Here is a 22,952-nt window from a genome sequence, read left to right as displayed (position 1 = left end):
AGATTTCAATAGGTTGTTATATTTTTTAACAACATTTATTACATTTTAATATTAGCAGCCTGTAAATTTCCCACTGCTGAGCTAAGGCCTCCTCTCCCTTTGAGGAGAAGGTTTGGAGCATATTCTACCACGCTGCTAAAATGCGGGTTGATGGAATACACATGTGGTAGAATTTCGTTGAAATAAGACACATGCAGGTTTCCTCACGATGTTTTCCTTCACCGCCGAGAACGAGATGAATTATAAACACAAATTAAGCCCATGAAAATTCAGTTGTGCCTGCCTGGGTTTGAATCCGAATTCATCGATTAAGATGCACGTGTTCTAACCACTGGGCCATCTCGGCTTTTAACAACATAAGAATATAACAGCATTCGGCATTGATAAAATTAACAGCATAGTTTAATGAAGATATCGTCAGACAAAGGAGTGAAGATCTTAAGGTCACTCGTTAACCGGCCACGCAGTCGTCCATTTTTACTGCTCTCAACTGTAATTTTCTTAGGTTAGCGTCAAATCGTCTGCTATTGAGAAGACGAAAGAATATGGGTCATAACTAACCAATTCGCACATTTGCAAATGAGTTGTGAATATACGATAATATTTTTTAATTTTAGCACGTACGAATGTTTATTGCTGTAAGGCTAAAATAGATGAAATCACGTGAAAACACTATTTTTATTTTTTGGTGAATGTTAGGTACATTCACTAGTAATGTACGTAAGAAAAATAAAAATAATTATTTTCCATGGAATAAAATACAAGCGAGTTTAAAAATCATTGCATTAGTTCAACTGAAGAACTAAATAATCTATGCCAACGTATGTATAATTTTAGTTCGACTGAAATAAGACTCATAGGGAATTCGGGAATTAATTGGCTTGAATTCAGACTAATACAATTAAACTTCATCAAATTCCTGGATTACGCCGGAAACGTCGAGAGATAAAAGAACGGCGAAAGAGTCCCAAAGTAAGACGAGAATGTCTTTAAAGACAATGAGCTATAAGCCAAGATTAGTTCAAATTTAAAATCGTCATACAATACCACGGTTTCGTTGGCCTAATTACCAAACTAAAGAATGTGACTATTATTTCTTTTTTATTGTTTATATATTAATTCAAGTTTTTTTTTACAAAACCGTTTATATTTAATAAGTAATTAGAATTTGTTATTTATTACAAGTTATTGCATAAAAATAAAATACTAATAATATAATACTTAATATACATATTGTGCAATATAAAAAAAGCCTTAAATTATTTTAGGATGGTTTCGTTTGATACTTTTTATAACGACAGATACAAATGATTAACAAATATTGTACGTGAGTTTATTTCTATATTTAAAACTGTCTCATTTTTTACTGCAAGATCAATTATCCTTATATAAACACGAAAACAAGCTTTCAAGTATAATAAATTAATTAAAAACAAAACTAAAAATGTTTTATGTCAGCAAATGCTATGCGGAGGTCCTGTTTCTTATTTTTGCTAGCCCTCTCTTACACTTATCAGTGCACGACCTCCACAATGCACATTCTCGACAACGATCCCAATAAAGTAGTCTAACATTATCTCGAATGCATATATTTATGAGTGTCAAAAGTGTAGTCGATAGTGGGACCTAAAATATATTGAATTGGTGTGTGGTCTGTGCGATACTCGGTGCAAGGAAGGCGAGTGGCGAGTGACGGTGTCGGTGTGCAGTGCATGCTGGTTTGAGAGTTGAGATAGTGGTGCTCGGAACAGGTCCGGCGCACGCGCGGGGCAGAGTCGCGCGGCGGCCGGCAGCGGAGACCCACCGGCCACGGCTCACCACTCACACTCAGTGCACGCGCTGCCTCGCCGCCGCCAGCCTGCGTGGCTCTCGTTACCACGCACTCGTACGCCGCAGATCCCTGTCATATTCGTCCGTTACTCGATCGAAATCTAACTTTATATTACTAAAAGATATTTTTTTTATTTACGAATACGATTTTACTAGCGTGTGTATTTGTCAACTCTGCCTTTGTTTACATTTGCATATGTGCCATTTTCGCTGATCTTAACGGGCTTTTCCAAGTGTACTGAAAGTGAAGTGTATAATTGTATAGCATAACTGAAGGAAAACTGCGAACTGATTTATAAGGTAACTTTTTAATTATTGTAATCGATAATTTGCAAATTATATTGTGTATATATTTTTTAATTTTATATGGATGCTTGTCTTGTAATTTTATATTAGAAAGTTGCATATGACCAACCGACAAGTTGACTTCTCGTACACGTCGGTATTTATGAGTATGTAAGTACCTACTTATTTAAGTTGACGTTACTTCATAGCAATAGAGTAAGTAAATAACACCAGATTCTACAAACGTGGTACTAAAACGTCGAGGTAAAACCAATCGCTTATATATAAAGGACAAACTTTTATATATACGTAAAATTCGAGGAAGTTTTGCTCGAAGATTTGCTAATTGATTTTGCATATTTTATCTTAATGTGCGTAAATAGTGTGTATTTTATTCATAACCACGCTATCTCATCTCGTAGTGCGAGTATCACTTCTGCGCTAATACCAATAAAGCTGTCAATGATTAAGTAATTTTTACATGATTTTCATAAATCTCGCTTTAACATAATATTTAGATAAAATTAACTCGTAGAATATAAATTTAAAAATATTTTATCAATTAATTAAGTTCATAATTATATTGCTTAAGTCTCATTTAGAACTGGCAGTTATTTAAATGTAATAAATATAGGAAATAAGGAAGTAAGACATATACGTAAACAGTTTTAAAACAAACCTTCTACAGAATATAAATGTTAATAGATATCACTGACGTTCGAACTGAACAGATAAAAAATTGTTTTAATTTTATTAGAATAACATAAAATTATTAAATTTACCGATACATCTACTAACTAGCGTAGTAATAATTACTATATCAAAGATAAAACGCTATCTTAATTTTTTCAACACAAGCAAAACCGTCGGCAAACTGTGTCTGTCATGTATTTAAAACTTAAACCTTCACTGTAACGCGCTGTATCTTCTATTTTAAGTTTTATGTACCTGTATAAATGTAGTAGTATTTTCAGTTATATAATGTCAAATTAAACCGAAGAGGTTTTATTTATAATAATAATTATTATAAATTACTTACCACAAAAAGGTTGAGTTGATTAACATTTTTATAATTAAAATGATCATATAATTAATACAAGTCCCAAAAGGATGGGTACGAAATTAAAATTAAATATTTTATAGTATCGGAAAGTTCAAAACTATAAAATAACGATAAAATTAAAAGGGCGTACCTACAACTACGTGAACATGAATTTAATTTCAGAACGATAAATGTAATTAGATAAAATATATCTTAGTCGCAATTCAACTAATGATTTAAAAAAAAAGACTCGTACCTTCAATTAAAACCAGCATGTTCGGCGACATACGACGTATGTGTAAGACGATAATTTTAAGAGACAAAAAAGCGTTAAAAATGACCAGATTTCATTGCCTTTATTGAGCTGAACAAAGAACGCGCAATCTCTTATATGTATACTCAGGTAGTAGAATATAGATATAAATTAATCAACCAAGTATTCATCGAGTGTCAATGAACATTAACAATTGATACATTACAAACTGAATAGCTAAGTAAATTACTAGTGTTGTGATTCATCACCTGATCCCCGTAAACACTCGTAGCAAATACGGTCTTTATCAATCATTCACGCAGTCTTGCCATTTTAGATTAAAAATATATTGTAAAAAAAAAAACTTTGTCAATATTTAAGGCTACAGTAGTAATCACAATACTAAGTAATTATATTAAAAAACCTAACAAAATTACTTTAAAGTTCTTTTGTATGTTATGATTTATAATGTTGTGATTTGTTTTTTAATAATACTTTTATGTATGCGCGTTAAATTTTTTGGTAAACAATAAAAAAACTCTTTAAATAATTTTGCTCAAAGTAAAATACATATTGAAATAACTAAGGTTAAACATTACTAAACTTACAAATTTTAGTGAGGGCACTGCACCTACATGTCAGAAATCATTAAAAAGTATGTAGGTAAGTTGCCCTACAGATAATTTTAAATGGTACAATGAACTAACTAATGAATCATCCACACATATAAAATTATGGAGAACATTCAATGAAATGATAGCTTAAGTAACGTATGATTCACAAACAAATCTTCTATATTACCAAGAAAAGAATCGTTAAATAATTTATGATTCATAACAATAACTATGGGATAAGATATAGAACACTCAAACGAAAAACAACTTACATCAAATCTATTGTATTTAGCCAATTTACTATTTAAATGATTCATAGATTACATTCGCGTATCAATAAAAAACAAGGTATTGATAGCACGATATTTTTATTCATGAATTATATAAGACTAAATCAGAAAGTCATAATACTAAGTTACTGTAACTTAAATAAATACTCGACTAAAATTTCTAAGATTTTTGTTTTGAAAAAAATATATCGTTTTTTCTTTGAATACATATTAAGGCGGTAATTGGGCTACAGTAAGCAGTCACCACCGCCTATAAATGTCAATATTTTAATTTTTATTCTTAAGGTATGCGGATTGGTAAATACCACCGCTCTTACATTGTTGCTTTAGGAAATATTAACTATTTTTTATATCGTCAATGCGCGTCCAATCATGGGAACTAAAATGTACTTTAAATCTGTAATTACACTCGCCCACATTGTGAGTGAGTCAAATTGAAAAAAATACCCCGACGAAGTCTTACTAAAATTAATTTGCACTCAAAATAATTATTCAAATGTGAATATGGAGTTATAAATTAATTACAGTTTGATAGACTTGGTTTGTTACGGTAAAAAAATAAAAAAAAGTTTTTACTATAGTCTAAAAATACAATTACGAAGTATTCAAAGGTTCAAAATGAACCTTTCAGTATTGTAGTTAACCAACGGAAGACATTTTTTTTGCATAATCTTTTGTTATAATGAAGTGTACTTTCAATGATAATAAATTCAATAAATTTTAATTCTTTGACAGCATAATGTCAAGATGTTGTTTCCGACGATAGTTGTATGAATAATAGGATTTATATATAGTGACAAAATCGATTTATTCTTAGGCCCGATATCTCTTACTTGCTGAATATTCATCGTTTTCAGCGAAATATGAGTCATAGCAGTTGTTCAGACAGACGCACCCTTACTCATATAAAATATTAATAATACACCTACGTATCGCAAACTACATCCGGAATTCTTAATAGCTATTTCAAGCTCTATAAGTTTTTGCTTCAGCAATGGTTCCAATTTACTCATTCGTTTATAATGTACATTTCATTAATATGATGAATTTTAACCTTTCGTATTTAATTCAATCGATAATGTTAATAATTTTAGTATCATATTTGTTTTTATAAAATTGATCAGTTATCATTTCAATTAGCGAAATACAGATCTTTGAGTAAAATTAACCAGAAACAGTCATTCAACAAGATGCACCAATTTATGGTAAGTGTTCTAATGCGTATTAAATTACAATAACTCCTGCCAAAGACTTCCATATCAATTACAATACAGATATTAATACGTCTAATTTTACCATATTTGAAGCACTATCGCATAACTGAACAGTCGATATAGCTCTTATCAATTTAAACACTGCACTAGTATCTAAGGACAAGAAAAAGAAAGTTGAAAGCGAGGAAAAGTTATGAAATTTTGGGTGGCTCAACTTTTTTAATATATTGGCAATGTAAGAAAATATTATAACTATTCCTTCCATAGAAAATAGCCAACCCGACCAAAGCCTATTGCTGTTTAGCGTTAGAAAATCGGGCCAGGTTTGCAAAAAGCCCTACCACGGATGATGTACGTAGCTACTCGTAATCAGTTGATCTTTTACAATGTTCTCCCCACTGTGTCTGTCTGTCTGTCGGAACGCGATAAATTTGAAAATTACCGAATGGATTTTGATTTTGATCATTCAACGCCGATAATTAAAGTCTAAATTACAATACAGCCGAAGGACAAATAATATTTTAATTTTTAATTGTATTTATCATATAATTCAATCATATCTATGTAACTAATTGGTCGGAAAAGAGTAACTACTGAACTTTCTTACTGGTATTTCTCGGCAGAATATACAAAGTCGTGGTAACTTATGATTTAATTTGTTCTTCTAATGAGATTCAAAATTGTAGAAAAGTAGTAAAATAAAGTATCCAAATTGCCGTATCTAAAATAGTATTAAACTTCGTCAAATTCAGTCATGAATATGCATTATTTTATAAACGGACTTCTTGTATAAATGTTTTTCAAGTGTTAGTCTACAGATTCAACTGAAATGTTATTTAATATTTAACGTTAACGAAAGTTTCATTCTCAAATAATTACATCATTATGCATGAGCCGGATGCATTAGTTTAGGAATATAAATATATACCTACACGTGTCGTATTTTAAAGTCAACAAGAACGTCATATTAATATTTGCATTGCCTGAAAACTTATTTATATTTAAAAACATAACAAGAAGTTACACGTCAATTAAAGAAATAATTCATTCATAACTCAAAAAATATTAAATACACTCTCGAATTATGTTTTGAACTGGACAACTTCCGTAAATATATACATTTAAAAAATAACTGAGCTCGAAATACGAAACAGGTGAACTCCCACATCCTATAATGTCTGTGTTATTGCGAAAATGTAAATTAGCAACAATCAAATACCGCTTATCGAAAAGCTTCATCAATATGCATGACGTAGATATCACAATCGCCTTATCTATGTAGGTAATAATTTAAAGAATTTGAATTTTATCGGATCCTTCTTTACGGAAATGACTGCGTCTGTGTTATCATCTCGATTGCTCCTATTATCGCGACATTCCTATAATATTACTCAATAGTGTGAAATGTATCAATTTCGCTCAATTACCTATGATGTAATTTAAAATGTATGTACTTATATCGAATTAATTACGACGTAGATACAAGTTATATGTTATAAGTATTTGAGGCATAAAAATAATGTGTTCCTGCAGGGAGACGCCGCGCCGTGATGCCAATATGAGTATGATGGCCTACTTATTAGTTTCTCGAACTATAGTGACGTAACTTCATATTATTGATCAAAATCATAATGTTGTTCGCTAAACTTTGGGAAGATAACAGATAAATATATTGTTTGCTATTAATTAGACATTTTGTAATATTTTACTGTTGTCATTGGTTATAAACTAAATTAACCTCAAAAAAAATAATATATTTATTTAATATAATATTTGTAATAATAAAGTATTTTCAATTAATAAATAATTATTATTTGACTAATTTAGACAAATCTAATTAGCACATATTCTAATTAGTGTTCTTATCTCATTTATATATTTATCATTTTCTGTCCGTCAGAGCGGAATATTTACACGACAATATAGTTACTATTATTATATTAAACTCGGTTCAATATCACTGTATTGTTATTATCCAGTTGTTATTACGTGCTGCACTGCAATAACAAAACATTTAAGTTAATTTTAACTTTGTTTAAGCTTACAGAAAATGTCACATCGGCTAACAATTAAATGTACTTAAAAATATTCAAATACTTGGTGGAAGGGCTTTGTGTGAGCCTGTCTGGTAAGGTACCACCCATCAGTCATTCTACCCGAAAACAAGAAACAATACATGGTATTGTAAGGTTCCAATTTTAAGCGAGACTGAGTCAGTGTTACTAGGGGCACAATGGATAACATCTTAGTTCCCAAGGTTAGTAGCGTTTGAAATATAAGGAATGATCACTTACCATCAAATGGACTATATGAACGTCCGTAAGTTTTATATGGCATTTTCTTATTTTTATGCGTATATTTTTTTAAATAATTATAATATTTTTTCTTCTTTGTGACGAAGCTGGATTTATACATTTAAACTGTGATGCATGTTTTATCAAAATAAAAAAAAATGAACTAATTAAACAAACTAATCTGCAGGGAAATCAATTTCCGCCATAATTAATGCGTAGGAAAATATAAACTATTATATTAATATATTAATTAACATTGAAAATTATTATTAATGATTGCATAAATAATTACATTTAATTGAAAACGCAACATAGTAAATAAATAAGTACATATTATAATATAATGAGACATATCCTTAAATACATGTTAGGTTTTCAATGACCGCAGAAAACTATTCATAGTCGAAACGAGCCTTCAGAGAATAATGATTCAAGTATTGTGAATTGCTGAGACGTAAATCCATTCATTTTATTTAATTATAATGAGAATGAGTAGCCTCCGACCCTGTTATCAAGACGCGCAAGCTCTCAAACTATGCACACGGAGTTGTGCAATGTCATCGTGCAATGTCTGCTTTTTAATACCTACACTAAAATATTTTTATTTTTCACAAACAGTTAATAAATTTAAAATATAATATGGATTATTGGTTGTTAGAGATTGGATTGGAGTGTTATTAAAAATTATTTTGACCGGACGAAATCCGGACGGGCAGCTAGTAATTTAATAATAATAATTAATCTTAACCGAAGATTTGTGATTCAAACCGGGACAAGTTTTCATGTGCTTAATTCGACTTTGTCATCTAATCGATAGTGAAGAAAATATCGTACCCGCACGTGTCGAATGAAATTCCACAGAATTTCATTCGACAAGTCACATACATGTGACTATTCGTAGCTTAACGATAAACTGTAATGTATTATAAGTTAACGGTATTTGTTTGCCATAACACATTTTCGGTAACGATAAAATGGCCCATGACTCTTGGGATATATTTATATCATGCATTAGAACACATATGTATTATAAACATATACGTGCAATTCAGGTATTTTTATCAGTAAAAGAAAGCATATTATCTGCACGAAAACCTAAATTTACCCAAAAGGTTCGCATATAGCGCATTTAAAAGTTTGGCTGAATTCATGCTTTGAGGAACAGTACACTACACAATAGCTAAGAATTTGTCATATGCCTTTGCTGTCCCAGAAAGTTTTAAGTCCATTTTGTTTTTTTTTTTTAATTTTGGGATTACTTGAAAACGCAACTTTATTTACGTTAATATTTATTATAATCTTCAAGTGTTTAATAAGAATTTATTAAATAATGAATACCCTATTTATTTTATTCTTGCGACTTTTTTTTTAAACAGTATTAATAACATAATTATTTTAATTAAATTTTCATATTCCAATATTATGCTAAAATTATTATATGTATACACATAATCTTTCAGTTATGTTAAATTACGTAGACATACAGATGTAATGCTATTGTTATATTTGCAAATATAGATTTTAACCGTAGATATTTTTCATGTGATTAATCTGTATATATAGTTCATCTCATGCTCTTAAATGGAAGAAAATATCGTGATGATTTCTACATATGTTAAATGAGATTGTATCATATGCGTTGAATTTGCTCTAAAACTTTTACTCAACTGCTGGCACATTGGCCCAGCATTGGGAAGTTCACAGGCTATTTAAATATTCTATGAAAACATAATAAATTTTGTATTAACGCAATTTCATATTGAACGTAAATGCCAATGAATAAACATTTATTTTTTAATATCTTGTATTAATTAATAATATAAAGTTAATTACTTAAAGTAACTGTGTCAAAGGTTTCATTATATTTTATTTTTATGTGTACAAATTATGTTGACACGCACCATAGGTGCGGAATGAAGTATTCAACGTACTTTAGGCATCGACGTGTGACGGTCTTGAAGTTTAGTGAAGCGAATTATATCTGTCACGTAAACGTGTTAAAATTGTGTCACTGCCTCTATGATATGTGCAGTTTTGAAGACTCATTAAATGTGCTAAAAGTAATTAGTGTAATACATATCTCACAGTTCCATAGATATAGAATAACATTTGATTTAAAATAAATAAAAACGTAACTCGCGGAAAGAAAATAAATCGAACGCCCCAATTAAGTTCCGGAATTTCATTTATTAAGGATTTTCAGAAAACTTAATTTTGTAGATTTTTGCTGTAGAAGAATCAGCCTTATGTGTCGGTATTTGGAGTCAGTGTTCATCACGGGTGAATGTAAAAAAGTGTTGGTTTCGACTTGTTGGCGACAATCAGGCTGCGTGGGCACTATCGGTTGCGGCGAGGTCGCGCCGCTCACCCTGCTATCGCGGCCACGCTTCGTGCGCCTCATTCGATCTATTAATAATTCATCTCATATCTAAAAAGTGCTAAATTTATTTAAAGATAATAAACACCTATCGATTTTTGACCTATTTTTACTAGTATTTTCTTATTATAAGGTTAAGTACAGCGTTAAGCGTGTGATTAATTTTATAATTTTTATTCATGTTCCACGAGGGTACGATTTGTACATTTATTATTTTCAAAGGAGATAAGAGTTTAAATAGGTTAATAATTAGATTAAGCCAGTGTTATATAACTGTGAACTTCCTGCAAATAGATGATTGTAACTCGATGACCCTGTAAACATACTGTTTGTGTTTCGCACTTATCCTTAAACGATCATTGTAATACAAAATTTGCTCTTTATGAGATTTGATTACTAAATTATGCCAGGTCATTGACCTTTACGTTTCAAGGGAGTGGGTATTTTGTATCAGTTTATATTTAGGTGTAACTTAAAAATTCCAAAAAAATATAACAGATAAATGAATTGTTTTTTTTTTCAATATCACGTGTATATATCAACTGCAGATATTCGCAGATACAAAGAATTGATAATAATCTCTATTATTTGTATGTAATACCCACATGCATGGATGCAACCACATGTTGCGTATTAACGCGCTTGCAGAGTGGATTTTTTCTTTTTATAGTTTTAATCAAGACATATTGTATTTCATACATGCTATTAATAAGCGATGAGATTGAAACAATAAAGTTATCAACGGAACGTATTATGTTGCCATAAAACTTCTTTATAGCATAAATATTAGGATCTTAGTGTGCTTATGCTTTCGGCGTCCTAACTTATGAAATTTAATTTTTGACTTTTTTTAAATCTTTTAAGATTTTTTAGATCGTATATTTTATTATTCGAATTATGTGGCATTAATGAACGTTGTATTGTCACTGCCGTTTTAATGAGAGTTCATTGAACCTCTGGTATGAAGGTACTGATACCGAATTTGGCTGTTTAAGGTTTTTCATCGAATCATCAAAATTTATCTTGCCCTAAAAAAAAATATGTACGAAATTCGAAAACAAAAACCTTGTTAAATTGCTTCTAAGGTCTTGGCCTGGTGAGAGCGCTGACAGAAAAATTTTAGAAACTTCAATGAATACTACCGGCATCAAAAACCCTACAAAACTAGTGTTTTTTCATTCAATTTGTACCAATATTTTTTGTAGCTACTTTTCCTGGTCACAACGATGTATTTTAACAAACGTGGCCTATAATTTTGATTTATTACTTTTCACCACGACGACGATGATGATTTATTTATAATTTCTTCATGTCTGACAATTTTAAAATATCGGAATGCCTTAATTTTTCTAATTTTCGCTGTCATTCAGTATGTTAACCCAACTTCTTTGTGAGCTTCTTTATTGTTGTACAATTTGATGCAAATTTATCACTGTCATTTTGTTACTGTCATTGAATATCAGGCGTGGTTTGAGCTAAACCTGATTTCACGATCGATTGCAGTTCGTAATCTATCTTATATCAATAAAAAGATCGCTGCTTTTTTGAATTCGTACGTAAAAAACGCTGTATATTTTGACATTCAATTTGTACCATTATATTCACTGTGTTTCAAAGAAGGTTTTTGATTGAACATACGTAATAATTGTTAATACTTTATAACATAAAAGTCATGACAAAAGAGCTTACCTGTTTTTTACATTAATTTGAATTTAGAATGCAAACTTAGCCCAAGGATCTAATTCGAAAAAGGCAAATCCATAGGCGAAGACTTCATAAATAACAAATATATATTTTTGTATCAATTTATATGGCAACGGTCTAGTTTGATCACAATATCAACATCCCATCTGAATCGATTTTAATGTTAACTAAATACGTTTTTTAAAATACAACGACTCGTCAAATGAAAATAGAAGGATAGAGAAATAAAACAAAAACGTGTAAAAAAACACACTACAGACAAATAACCAAAATATTCTTACCTTACTTAATTATTATTTTTAAATGTGTGTTTAACTTTAGACATGTACATAATATATACATACCTAAATATAGAGCGTAGATCCCTAATTAGCCTGGTACATCATTACATCCAAATCACAGGGCAACCTTTTGTCAAAAATGTTTAACGATATTTAATTTAATTCCAAATTAGTTGTCTAATAATATGTACTATGTTTATATTAATTTGTAGGGACCTTAAAAGGATTAGAATTATTCTAGGAACTACGCCTTATACAATACATCCTGTGCCACGCCTAATTTACACAGTTACTAGTGTCTAACTCATGATAAGCCATTCAATTAATAATGCCACTATGCTAATATCGTTGCTGGTACAGCAGGTGACTTTATCTATGCCTCTATACTTAATATTATAATTGCGAAAGCGACTTTGTCTGTCTGTTCCTAACCTAATCGAAACTTAATCATTGAACTGATTGTAATGAATTCTTTTATGATATTTCATATATGATTTAATGTAGGACATATATATAACTATTATGAAATGAAATGCAATTTAGTATCTAAAAGGGCGCATACAATATATAAAAAAGGATTAAAATTTTAAATAAAATAGATGTAACATTTCAAATGTAAGAATCATATTGCAGACTTTGAATCTGAATCAAAACGTGGTAGTTAGATCATATTAAAGCGAGTTACAGCCTAACTTTTATATTAATTAGCCCACTGATGGTATGGTTTTGTGCGAGTATCTAACTAGATACCAAAGATTAATCGCTTACCATACTGATTCATAATAATTATATTAATAAATCTAACCTACGACTAAATACAAACTACATTCAAACTTCGTTCAAGGAAACTCACACAGGGACATTTTTTTTAAGATCAAGACATTATAGTTACTGCAATTATAAATAATAATCATTTAACTGTCAACAAGTCCTACATTATTAGCATTTTTTATTTTCCTCGTAACACAAAGTATTTGTATGCACCGACACAAGTACTATGACTACTAAGCGTGATTAAGACGCATTTTTACGTACAATTTAAGGGTTCTGTATTTACGAAAACCTTATCATTAAACGTAGTATAAAGATAAATATCATAATGCCCATTTGACACTTGGTCAATAGCTAGTTGCTGGTTTTTGTTGTGTTAATCGCGCACGGCCTTACTTTTACAGTTCATGACATTTAATAAACTGTGATATGATATTAATAGCATAGCAGAACTACGACATTTTCTAACGTACTTTTGAGATAGAGCTCATGAATGTTAACCGAAGATTGCAGTTTCAAACAGGGTAAGTCCTGCTGAATTTTCATGAGCTTAATTTGTGTTTATAATTCAGCTCGTGCTCGGCAGCGATCTGAAACATCGTGAAGCTGCATGTGTCTGATAAAAATCTGTCATAAGGGAATCTACCAAACTGTAAAGGAACTTCGTGGTGGATTATAATATGCTCGAAACTTTGTTCTCATAAAATATTAACAAAATAATCGAACTAAACTTTTTCTTCAAATTTAAAATTGGACCAATCGGGAAGTATATTCTTCTTAACAAAAGAAAATAAAAACGGTTCATATATGACAGAGTTCTGAGGTTATAAACACAAAAAAAAGATGTACATACATATTATATACTATCGAATTGATAATTTCCTTCTTTTTTTAAGTCGCTTAAAGAGAAGGTCTAAGTCTAGTTATTCCAGAATGTTGCTTTTACTTTAATACTTAAGCATATAATTATTATTGGCAATATGGACACGGTTTATTAAAATTAGTTCCATAGTACAGTGACTTTGAAGTCAATATTTTTTCTCGTGTTTGTAGAGGCTTAATGGACATGTTATGTTCGGGACTGTTAATTCAATTACCTGTTACCAGTCGCCTTTAAGAAACGGTATTCATTGTTTAACACCACTGCTAAATTTTTTACACATTGATTTAACTGTGAGAAGGTTTAAATGTGTAAAATTATTCCCATTTGTTTAATTTCTGATATATTTAATAAAATAACTTAATGGTGTGAGGAGATGAATGAAGCAAAAATACTTACTTTTCCCAGAGTTATTAGATTATATAATTTACATATTTGTATACACCACAGACTATATATAAATATTTTAAACACATTAAAAGAACCGAGTTGCTAATCCATCCATCCAAACATAGTTGATATAGAGGTGGGAAATTTAAATATATTAATTTAATTTCAGAATGCTTCTTTAATTATTTATCGGCGATTTGAAAGGAATAGGAATACATGTACCATAAAAAAAATAACTATACACCTCAATAAAAACTGTTTGTAGCAATTATAAATTTTCACGGGTAAAAAATATTAAACAGCAATTTATGTTCAGTAGGAATTACCCATTTGCACCTAGATTACATAGTTCCAAATATATCTCAGCTAACAAAGGGTAATTACGGGTTTTCCTTCAATATTTGTACAAGATAATTCGTTGCACGGTAGCGTAGGATAATCGCTATGTTAATGAGACTCTGATAACTAAGATTTATTTAGCTATCATAAGACTAATCTGAGCGATAAAATACGAAATGTAATTTAAATAAAGAATTAAATGAATTTGTTATTACGATAATTTAATTTCATTGCACGAAATGTTAAAAGACAATGAAAAGGTAAAATCAAAGTGTCTTGTTTAGTTTGTATTTATTTTTTATTTAATGTGTCAGTATAAATGGTAATTGCATACTTAATACCATACATTTAAGTTATCAAAAACAAGGAAACAGCCCGCAACACGGAACTACACCCCGAGGTGATCTCGCCCTTGCGGATCGTCGAACTTGCCGAGAAAAAACCCGATCTTGTTTCGCTGCTCGTGTACAGTTAGGTGGAGCATTAAGTAATCGGAGCCGAGAGCATCGAGATAATGTTGCGCACGCGTGAAATATATACGAGAGTTTTTATTGCGACCGCGTTCCGTTCTGGGACTGGTATGCGCGTGTCAATACGAAGATTCTGACGGCGAGTGGTTTGCCTTACCGCGACCTTGTGCTGCCACCGCTCCTCCCGACCTCCGATGCTTCTGAGAAAGTAGGTGACGATTGACGTTACGCCGTGTCAACCGTCTTCTCACCCAAGCCCCATAGATAAATCGACTTTCTAAATCTCGTAATCTTCGATCCGGGATGCATATGGAGATGATGGCTAATAAAATTATTAACGGTTATCTCACGCTAGCTCAGCAGGTTTACATGAATAATTTGTTTACATTTATTAATCTAATAAATGCCGGCGAGCCACCTGCAATTGCTTAAGGTTCTCACAGTTAATATTTACTTCCCAAGTAGGTTTATTGATCAAACAACTAACAACGAAGAACTTGCCCATAACGCCTAGTTATAATTAATTAAACGTACTTTGACATATCCGACCATTATTTCTTTTGTAATTTAATAAGCTGTAATAATTGTCATTTGAAGTTATTTGTCCATAAAATTTTATGTATGTAACCAAATACATATTTTTAACATTACGTTATAATTAATACTGATATTATTATGACCATTAATATCAACTTTCTTATTGAAATTTATGGGTGCCATACAATAATATTTATATAGAAATATCAACTTTTAATTGGAGATCGAGGTCAAGTACCACGAACAGTAAAGCATACTAAATAGTTGTCGTAAAAAAAGTTATAAAATCATAATGAAAATTAAAAAATTAAAAAACTTTTACCGCATCGTAAAATGAAGTTAATATAGCATTATAGCCTGAAACAGATATTGATTTGATTCCTCCACCATCATATGACTTAAATATTGATTTATATACTTGATAAAACTATAACTAGTCGATCGCTTAATTAAATATGTATATTGGAAAGGATCAGCAGCCAAAAGTCCAGGCTTCGGTTAGGCATGTTAAATTGTACAAGCAGCAGATTTCTATATTCAAACTCGAAATTAACAAAATGGTTGATGTGGACACACATATAATATTTTAAATTTGATACTAAATACATTTTTTTAACCTGCACGTTAATGCAGGAATAACTTAAAACATGAAGAAAAAAGAATAATTACCTATATTTTACAATTTTAAAACTAAAAAAGTGAAAGTTAACTTTACTTTTTTTTTAATAAATACACATTAGCTCATATCTCAGAATATACTGCCAAAATCTTAGTTATGGTGATACATTTGTTATACATTATTAAGTATATATTAAGTATTTTAAAGTAATAACTTGGACTTATAAAGTGCAAATAATAATAGCTATAACACATGACCCAATTATCTATGGTTTGTTTATCATTGACCTTTGAAATTGTAATTAGTACTAATATCTATTAATATAATTCAACAAGTTAATTGATGCACTGTTTGTGTATTAATTATGTAATTGACTTTGTTAATTACGATTGTTAATGAATTTTTTAAGCATTTAATTTAACTTTTGAAAAACATAAACTATAATCTTATACCAATACGTTAAACGAAAAATAAAGTTATTTTAATTTGTAATAGACAATAATTCACTAGAAAAGGAGTTATCATTGAAATAGTAAAGTAATCAGCATTAGTTTCTAAGATAAATTGATCAAGTAATTTATTTAACAGATACGTATAAATAAGTTTAAACTACTATTAACTGAACATTAAACGTCTTAGCATTGACCGCCCGCAATAGTTCATGTGTGTCTCATTTGAAACGGATTATGTTTTATTCAATAGCCGGTAATTTGTCGTGTAGTTAATTTTATCAATGGCTTGCTAAATGCCTTCGCGGAAGTTATGCCGTGGGCGCTAAAATGTTCCCATGTGGAAACAAAGCACATTCTTTTGAATGCTTAGCGCTGCTTTCCAGGAGACCAGCATGGTGGTCTTTAGACTTTGTATAATCTGACGACTTTTTAGTGTTTCGGTTCGTTTTGAGTGAGGTTGTTTTGTGTCTAATAATACGCTCAATGGCAGAAAATGTTAGTATGATTTTTACTACTTATTTTAATGAATATAATGTTATATTATAATAATGATATTTATTCATTTAATTACTTGAAATAATGAGCAGCCAACTAAATTTAACTTAAACTCAATTTACAGACTCAGTTTGTTCTGTGTTTTTATATTATTCAGGTACTCATTGGAATAATTTTGTGTGTGTGTGTTTTTTTTTAATATTAATTATAATTTTATCTCGATATTTAAATCTTATAAAACAACAATATCTTTAAGGTTTACATTAGCTACATATTTCTCCTTCGATTTATAAATTACATCGAGTAATTTGTTTCTTACCGGTTAAACGAATTTTAAAATTCATCTCCCTTTTTAAATTTATTAGATATGTGCTGTTTTAATATATATATATCGACTATTTTTGGATAAAGCTTCATGTATTAGTTTATTATATTAGTTATACGTGTTTAGATATTACTTCACTATGGAACGAAATATTTGGTGATGTGAATTCATTTGTCCCTAGTCATAACAAATCATCAACACAATGTGTATCAACCAGGGCTGTCAAACAATCAATCGATAAAAATAATTAATAAAGATATACAAGTTGAACTTACACGATTTTTTAAGTATAATATTTCTTGGAAAAAGTTTTATTTTTAATAATAAAAGTAATTGGCATCTGATTACTATTAATTTCTTTTCCAAATTACAATTTTTATTTTATACCTATTGTCTATAAAAAAACTGTTCTTTTTTAATTCCATATTTACTCTGTGCCTATTATCAGGTACTTAACTTACCAAAATATAACAATTAATATTTTTAAATATACTTTTATTAGATTTTTTTAATCTGTTAGTTTCATATTAAATATTTTTGACAGCCCGTGTTGTGTGTTATGTATCAACAAGAGTAGTAATATAATATTTTTTCCTCATTTCATATCACTACAAGTTTTTATGTAACGTATTGTGTGCTCAGCATTTTTAATGACAATTAACTGATTGACATGTGGTACAAAAAAAAAGTAACAATACTCGTTACCGGATGTGGCTACCGTCTTTAATTTAAGTGGCATCTTGTATCGTATCGTGTAATAAAAACTAATTATTTATTAAACGCCTTCCATTTATGAAACGATAACAAATTAAAAAAAAAAGAGAATCATATGATCATTTATTAAACTGATAGATATTTATATATAAATTTAAAACTCACTAATACTTATTTTAAACATATCATCGTTTTAATTAAATAGACTATTTTTCGCTTTAATTAAATAATAATTTTATTATGTACTTAGTTATTATTAAGTACAATAAATATAGTTTTCACGATATCGCAAAAGAAATAAAAATCTAACGTCAGATTTCATATCCTGGGTGTTGCGTTTGATTTATTTGATGTTTATTTGCGTTATTTAATGAACTCGAGCCACGCAAGTACTAATAATATAAATAGCAATGCTTTGCTCGTATTTAGCAAAAAGACTAAGTTGAGCGAATTCATAACGAGTTTTTTTTTTGCGGCGTCTAAAAACGCATTACAAAGGAGGATATGAAACCGGAACTAACGTAATTGACAAATATCTCATAGTCGAGATATTTAATTATATACCTTATACGCTACAAGTGGTTTCATCCGCGTCAAACGATACTTCTGCTCGATTGTATGTTATTAAAAAGCCCATAAGTCCCATAACCTCCCCAAAAATTGGGCTATTAAATGTTATAACTTACTATCTATAGTTCCAGAGATTAGCGCGATCAAAAAAAGCGAAAAAATGTTTAATAAAAGACCTGAAGGATAACGTACCAATTGCAGTATTTTTATTTTTAAGTTATTTGATTTCTTTATTACGTTTTAGATTTCACGGATAACGGGTACGATCTATAATATAGATATATAGATTAATTTCAAAGTATTTTTGTAATATTTCGTGTTTTTAGTTAAGAAGGTTAAACGCATTTAATATGAAACACTTTTTGCGAGACTCTGTTATTAATAAATAAATTCTATAAGTCCGACTAGGTACCTATTTGAGGTCAATGTTCGTGTGGAATGTTGTAAAAAATGGTAAGGACGTTTGTTCGGTATGTGTCTACTTACCTACGAGTGTTCTATGTATGAAGCAATGTTCAATGTAATGTCAGTTTTAGTCGGTTGTTTTGGATAGTTTTTTTTTTTTTTTAATTTAGATTTATTGTTGATACAAATAGAGTAATTACTTATACAATCAATACTTAAGCTTACAATCTTACTTGGTTTTATATTTATGTAGCTCTGGCATTTTAGAGAACAGAATTGGAATTTTCCAGACAAAATAATGCATAATCGACTCAAATCCTTAAAGCTTTACCAAGTACCATATATTTTAGTGAAGCTTTAACGATTTATACGGATTGCGTGCGATAAATGCTCTCAGAGGATTTTTCCCAATAGAATCGTCAAATGTCATCATAATAATAGCAAATTTGCACCACATATTTGCACATGTAGATAAAATTAACGAAGTAATATATCAGCTTACTTTTTAGTAATTATCACTAAATTTTTCAAAAGGTTATGGAATAGCTCCTTGCCGGTCTCCTAAATCGTACGGGTAAATAAGAACACGATCTCGATTAGATCGGATCGAAGCCAAGATGTACTCGCACACACAAATTTAATTATCAAAATCCGACCCAGCTCAGGTGAAGCCCAGTGACTAATACATGTACCGAAGAATTCTGTAAAATATTAGTATGTAATGTTTATTGAAATGAATTTAGTTCAGTAATCTCTGTATCTTTATTACAAACCATTATGTCATAAATACGTATCACGCTGAGTGTTGATGTTCGAAAATGACGTTAGAAAATGTAAACAACCATTCAATTTAATAATCATACAATATCGATTTTTATTTTTTTTGATTATCATACCTCAAAAGGAGATTCCGGCTTTAGTTCGACAGTGAGATATTGAAAAATTAAAACTCAATAATATTTTAATTAATTAGCAACGTTTTCGTTATAGAATTATTCCATCCAGGTTATATTCATTCATTTTTAGTGAAATAAACATAACAAAAATAATCAAATTTTTTTGCTATCGTTACTTTTAGTCGTCTTACACACACAGAGATATTTTAAGCACGAGTATTATCGTTACGAAAGTCTTAAATTACTGAAAAATTAAATGTTTGGACGTTCGTTTTTCAAATATCTCGATGTCTTTATCGTAGTTTAAATAGTAATAAAAATAATTTAAGCTAAACTAAACAGTAACGAATTATGCAATAATACGAATATAAATAGTTTTTACGAGTATTGTAAATATTGTTACAGTACTTTTTAAACAATCCCATTGAGACATAGTTACACAAAAGTGGATGTTTAACCATAAAAGGAAGCTAGTACTTGCAGATATCTCGTAATTATGTAAATTGTAAATCGTATTCTAATTTCCAACAAAGGTTCAGACGTCAGTGGTTCTCTTTATACCGTAATACCGTAATGCATACAGACACTTGCGTCATCGGAGAAGGTTGTTTAAACTGTTAATATTATAATGTTAATCTTAATTTTATCATTATGTTTCCTTTGTTTATACTAAAATATACATCAAATGCTATTAATAAATAGCTTAAAAATATGAAATCGAATGTTTATATATGTATACGGTAACTAATTTTGTATTACAATAACATATGTATATATACATCTAGGCAAACACTTTTCATGTTAGACTAATCACTTACCATCAAGTATGAATAAAATAGAGCGTAAGCCAAATGTCATTAAAAAAAAAACTAGATTTTTCTACGAGAAGATTTTTCATTCCACATACATTTAGGCTTTCCAATCCTATTCTCGATCAATCACCGCTGTCTATCGGTATATCTATAGGGCGGCTTTGTAAGAAATCGTGCTAAATAATATACTTATCACTTGATAATTTGAAGTCCATTGACTTGTCCACGTCGTGACGTCACTGTACATTCCGATGATTTGTTATTTTGCCAAATTACATTCTATTGGATTACATCAAAGCGAAGCATTAAAGATTCTACTTTTATTAAAAGCTTTAGTAATGTGTAGTTTAAGTTTTACCTTCCTTACTCTGGGATCGGTAAGTTTTACTGTGATGTAATTTAATTTCAATTTTTATAAATCAAATTTGGTCAATTGTTATATTGAGTAAATTTTAAAAATATGACAAAAATTACCATTTGTTTGATACGGTATCCTTTGTTAGAATTTAATAAGCAAATTATTGTTCCATACAAATGTTTAGGTGTAAGATTATAATAATAATACGAGGATAACATTGTTTTAACGGCTCGTAACGTAATATGCAATAGATTACACAGTTCAATCGTTAAGTCGTGGGGTGCTGTGGTACATATACCTAATAATATTACGAATCAAGTTTCTCTAATCCAATTTGCTAATGAATTATTATTTCTAAATCTACCTACTTAATAAACTTACATAAAGTCAATATATATTTATATTATATACGTATACATAAATAGGTTAAAATAAACCGTGCAAAATATTTAACGAATACTATTTATACTGTACATATTTTTAAATACAAACGATTCAAGAAATACAGCAGATTACTACCATTCATTTGTTACCATATAAATAAATAGATTAAGAATAATGTAAACCAGTGTTCGCTATCGATCTACGAGGGTGATTTGGCATTCCGAGAGCATGCATGCCGTCGTGAGTGTGGTCATGAGCTAATTATACGTAGGAGGTGATTCGAGGAGTTACGTGTGTGTGACGTTGCAGGTGTTGCGCACGAGTCGCGTGGCGCGAGGGTGTGATGCGAGGGGCGCGCAGCGGCGTGCGCCGGCGCCGCGAGTAGCCGCGACCATGCCCGGCCCGCGCTCCACACATGCCGTTGCCTGTCTTCTGCTGCTTGCGATGTTCTCCGACTACATCGTTGCCGATGGCTCCATTTACGGCGTTATCAGTTAGTAGCTTTCAGATTTATATACCTAATAAATGCGTAAATTCCAGATAGATTATAACAATAAAAGTTTATTTTACAATTTAATATGGTTATAAAACAGGGCAGAATATTTATAGAATAAAAAAAAACCATCAGGTGAACAGCTGGATAATGAACACTAGCGCTGACTAGTGGGCACGTGTATTGCATCCATTATTTATATCTACGTCGACGTTTAATTGAAACAACTCCAGTGGCAATGTAAATGTAACTGCAACTTGTAGTGATAATTGTACAGATATCGGACTGATATCGTTTTGTAAGCAACACCAAGTTGCTATTTCGATTCCAAAGCAGGCAGCTGCTAATGCAATAACCAGAGAGAGATTATTTGATTTCAGTGATTCGTGAATTCGATATGCGACACGCAGTATTGGTAAAGAAACCTATATGAAATTACGCTCGAATGATTCTTGTAAAGAACAGTAATACGAATTTGAATTTTGTTGCAATTTATATACATATAATGTATGTATAATTGAAAACAATCATATAGATTAATTTACGCACTGATGACGTAATTATATAAAATATCTGTGAGATAAAATCAATTGGATAAAGCTATGGTACAATAATTTAATTAATTAGGCACTTTTGTATCTTAATCACAGATAATAAAATATTAATAATAGTATTAATTAAATCAAATACTAAGAAATAGAAGTATATAAACAATATTATTATAAAATAGTCTGACTAAAACATTGCTACGAATATTCTATTAATTTAATTAGTAGTCGTTAAGAGAAAAAGTAAGAGAAAATCAATTTGTTTACTTATTTTCTGAATAGTGGGTGATAGTATTATCCTATTTCTAGA

The 22,952-nt window shown here is 30.2% G+C and overlaps 1 protein-coding gene across 2 annotated transcripts in view; it reads left to right on the top strand.

Moving 5' to 3' along the window:
- Positions 1-1,763: 1,763 nt before the first annotated feature.
- LOC125064597 (BMP-binding endothelial regulator protein) overlaps positions 1,764-22,952 on the top strand; it is a 45,927-nt gene continuing 24,738 nt past the window's right edge. Inside the window, exons 1-2 of one of the 2 annotated variants that reach the window (XM_047671727.1) lie at positions 1,764-2,130; positions 21,911-22,094. In XM_047671727.1, coding sequence (XP_047527683.1) covers positions 21,995-22,094 — 100 coding nt within the window. In that variant the 5' untranslated portion in view covers positions 1,764-2,130; positions 21,911-21,994. Of the gene's footprint in view, positions 2,131-21,910; positions 22,095-22,952 lie in introns of those variants that run through there. The other variant, XM_047671730.1, reaches the window with a different exon arrangement.

This window comes from Vanessa atalanta, chromosome 6 (assembly GCF_905147765.1).
Source record: "Vanessa atalanta chromosome 6, ilVanAtal1.2, whole genome shotgun sequence".
NCBI classification, from domain to species: domain Eukaryota; kingdom Metazoa; phylum Arthropoda; class Insecta; order Lepidoptera; family Nymphalidae; genus Vanessa; species Vanessa atalanta.
The sequence above is the reverse complement of the archived record's forward strand: the minus strand, read 5'-3'. Positions and strand labels throughout refer to the sequence as shown.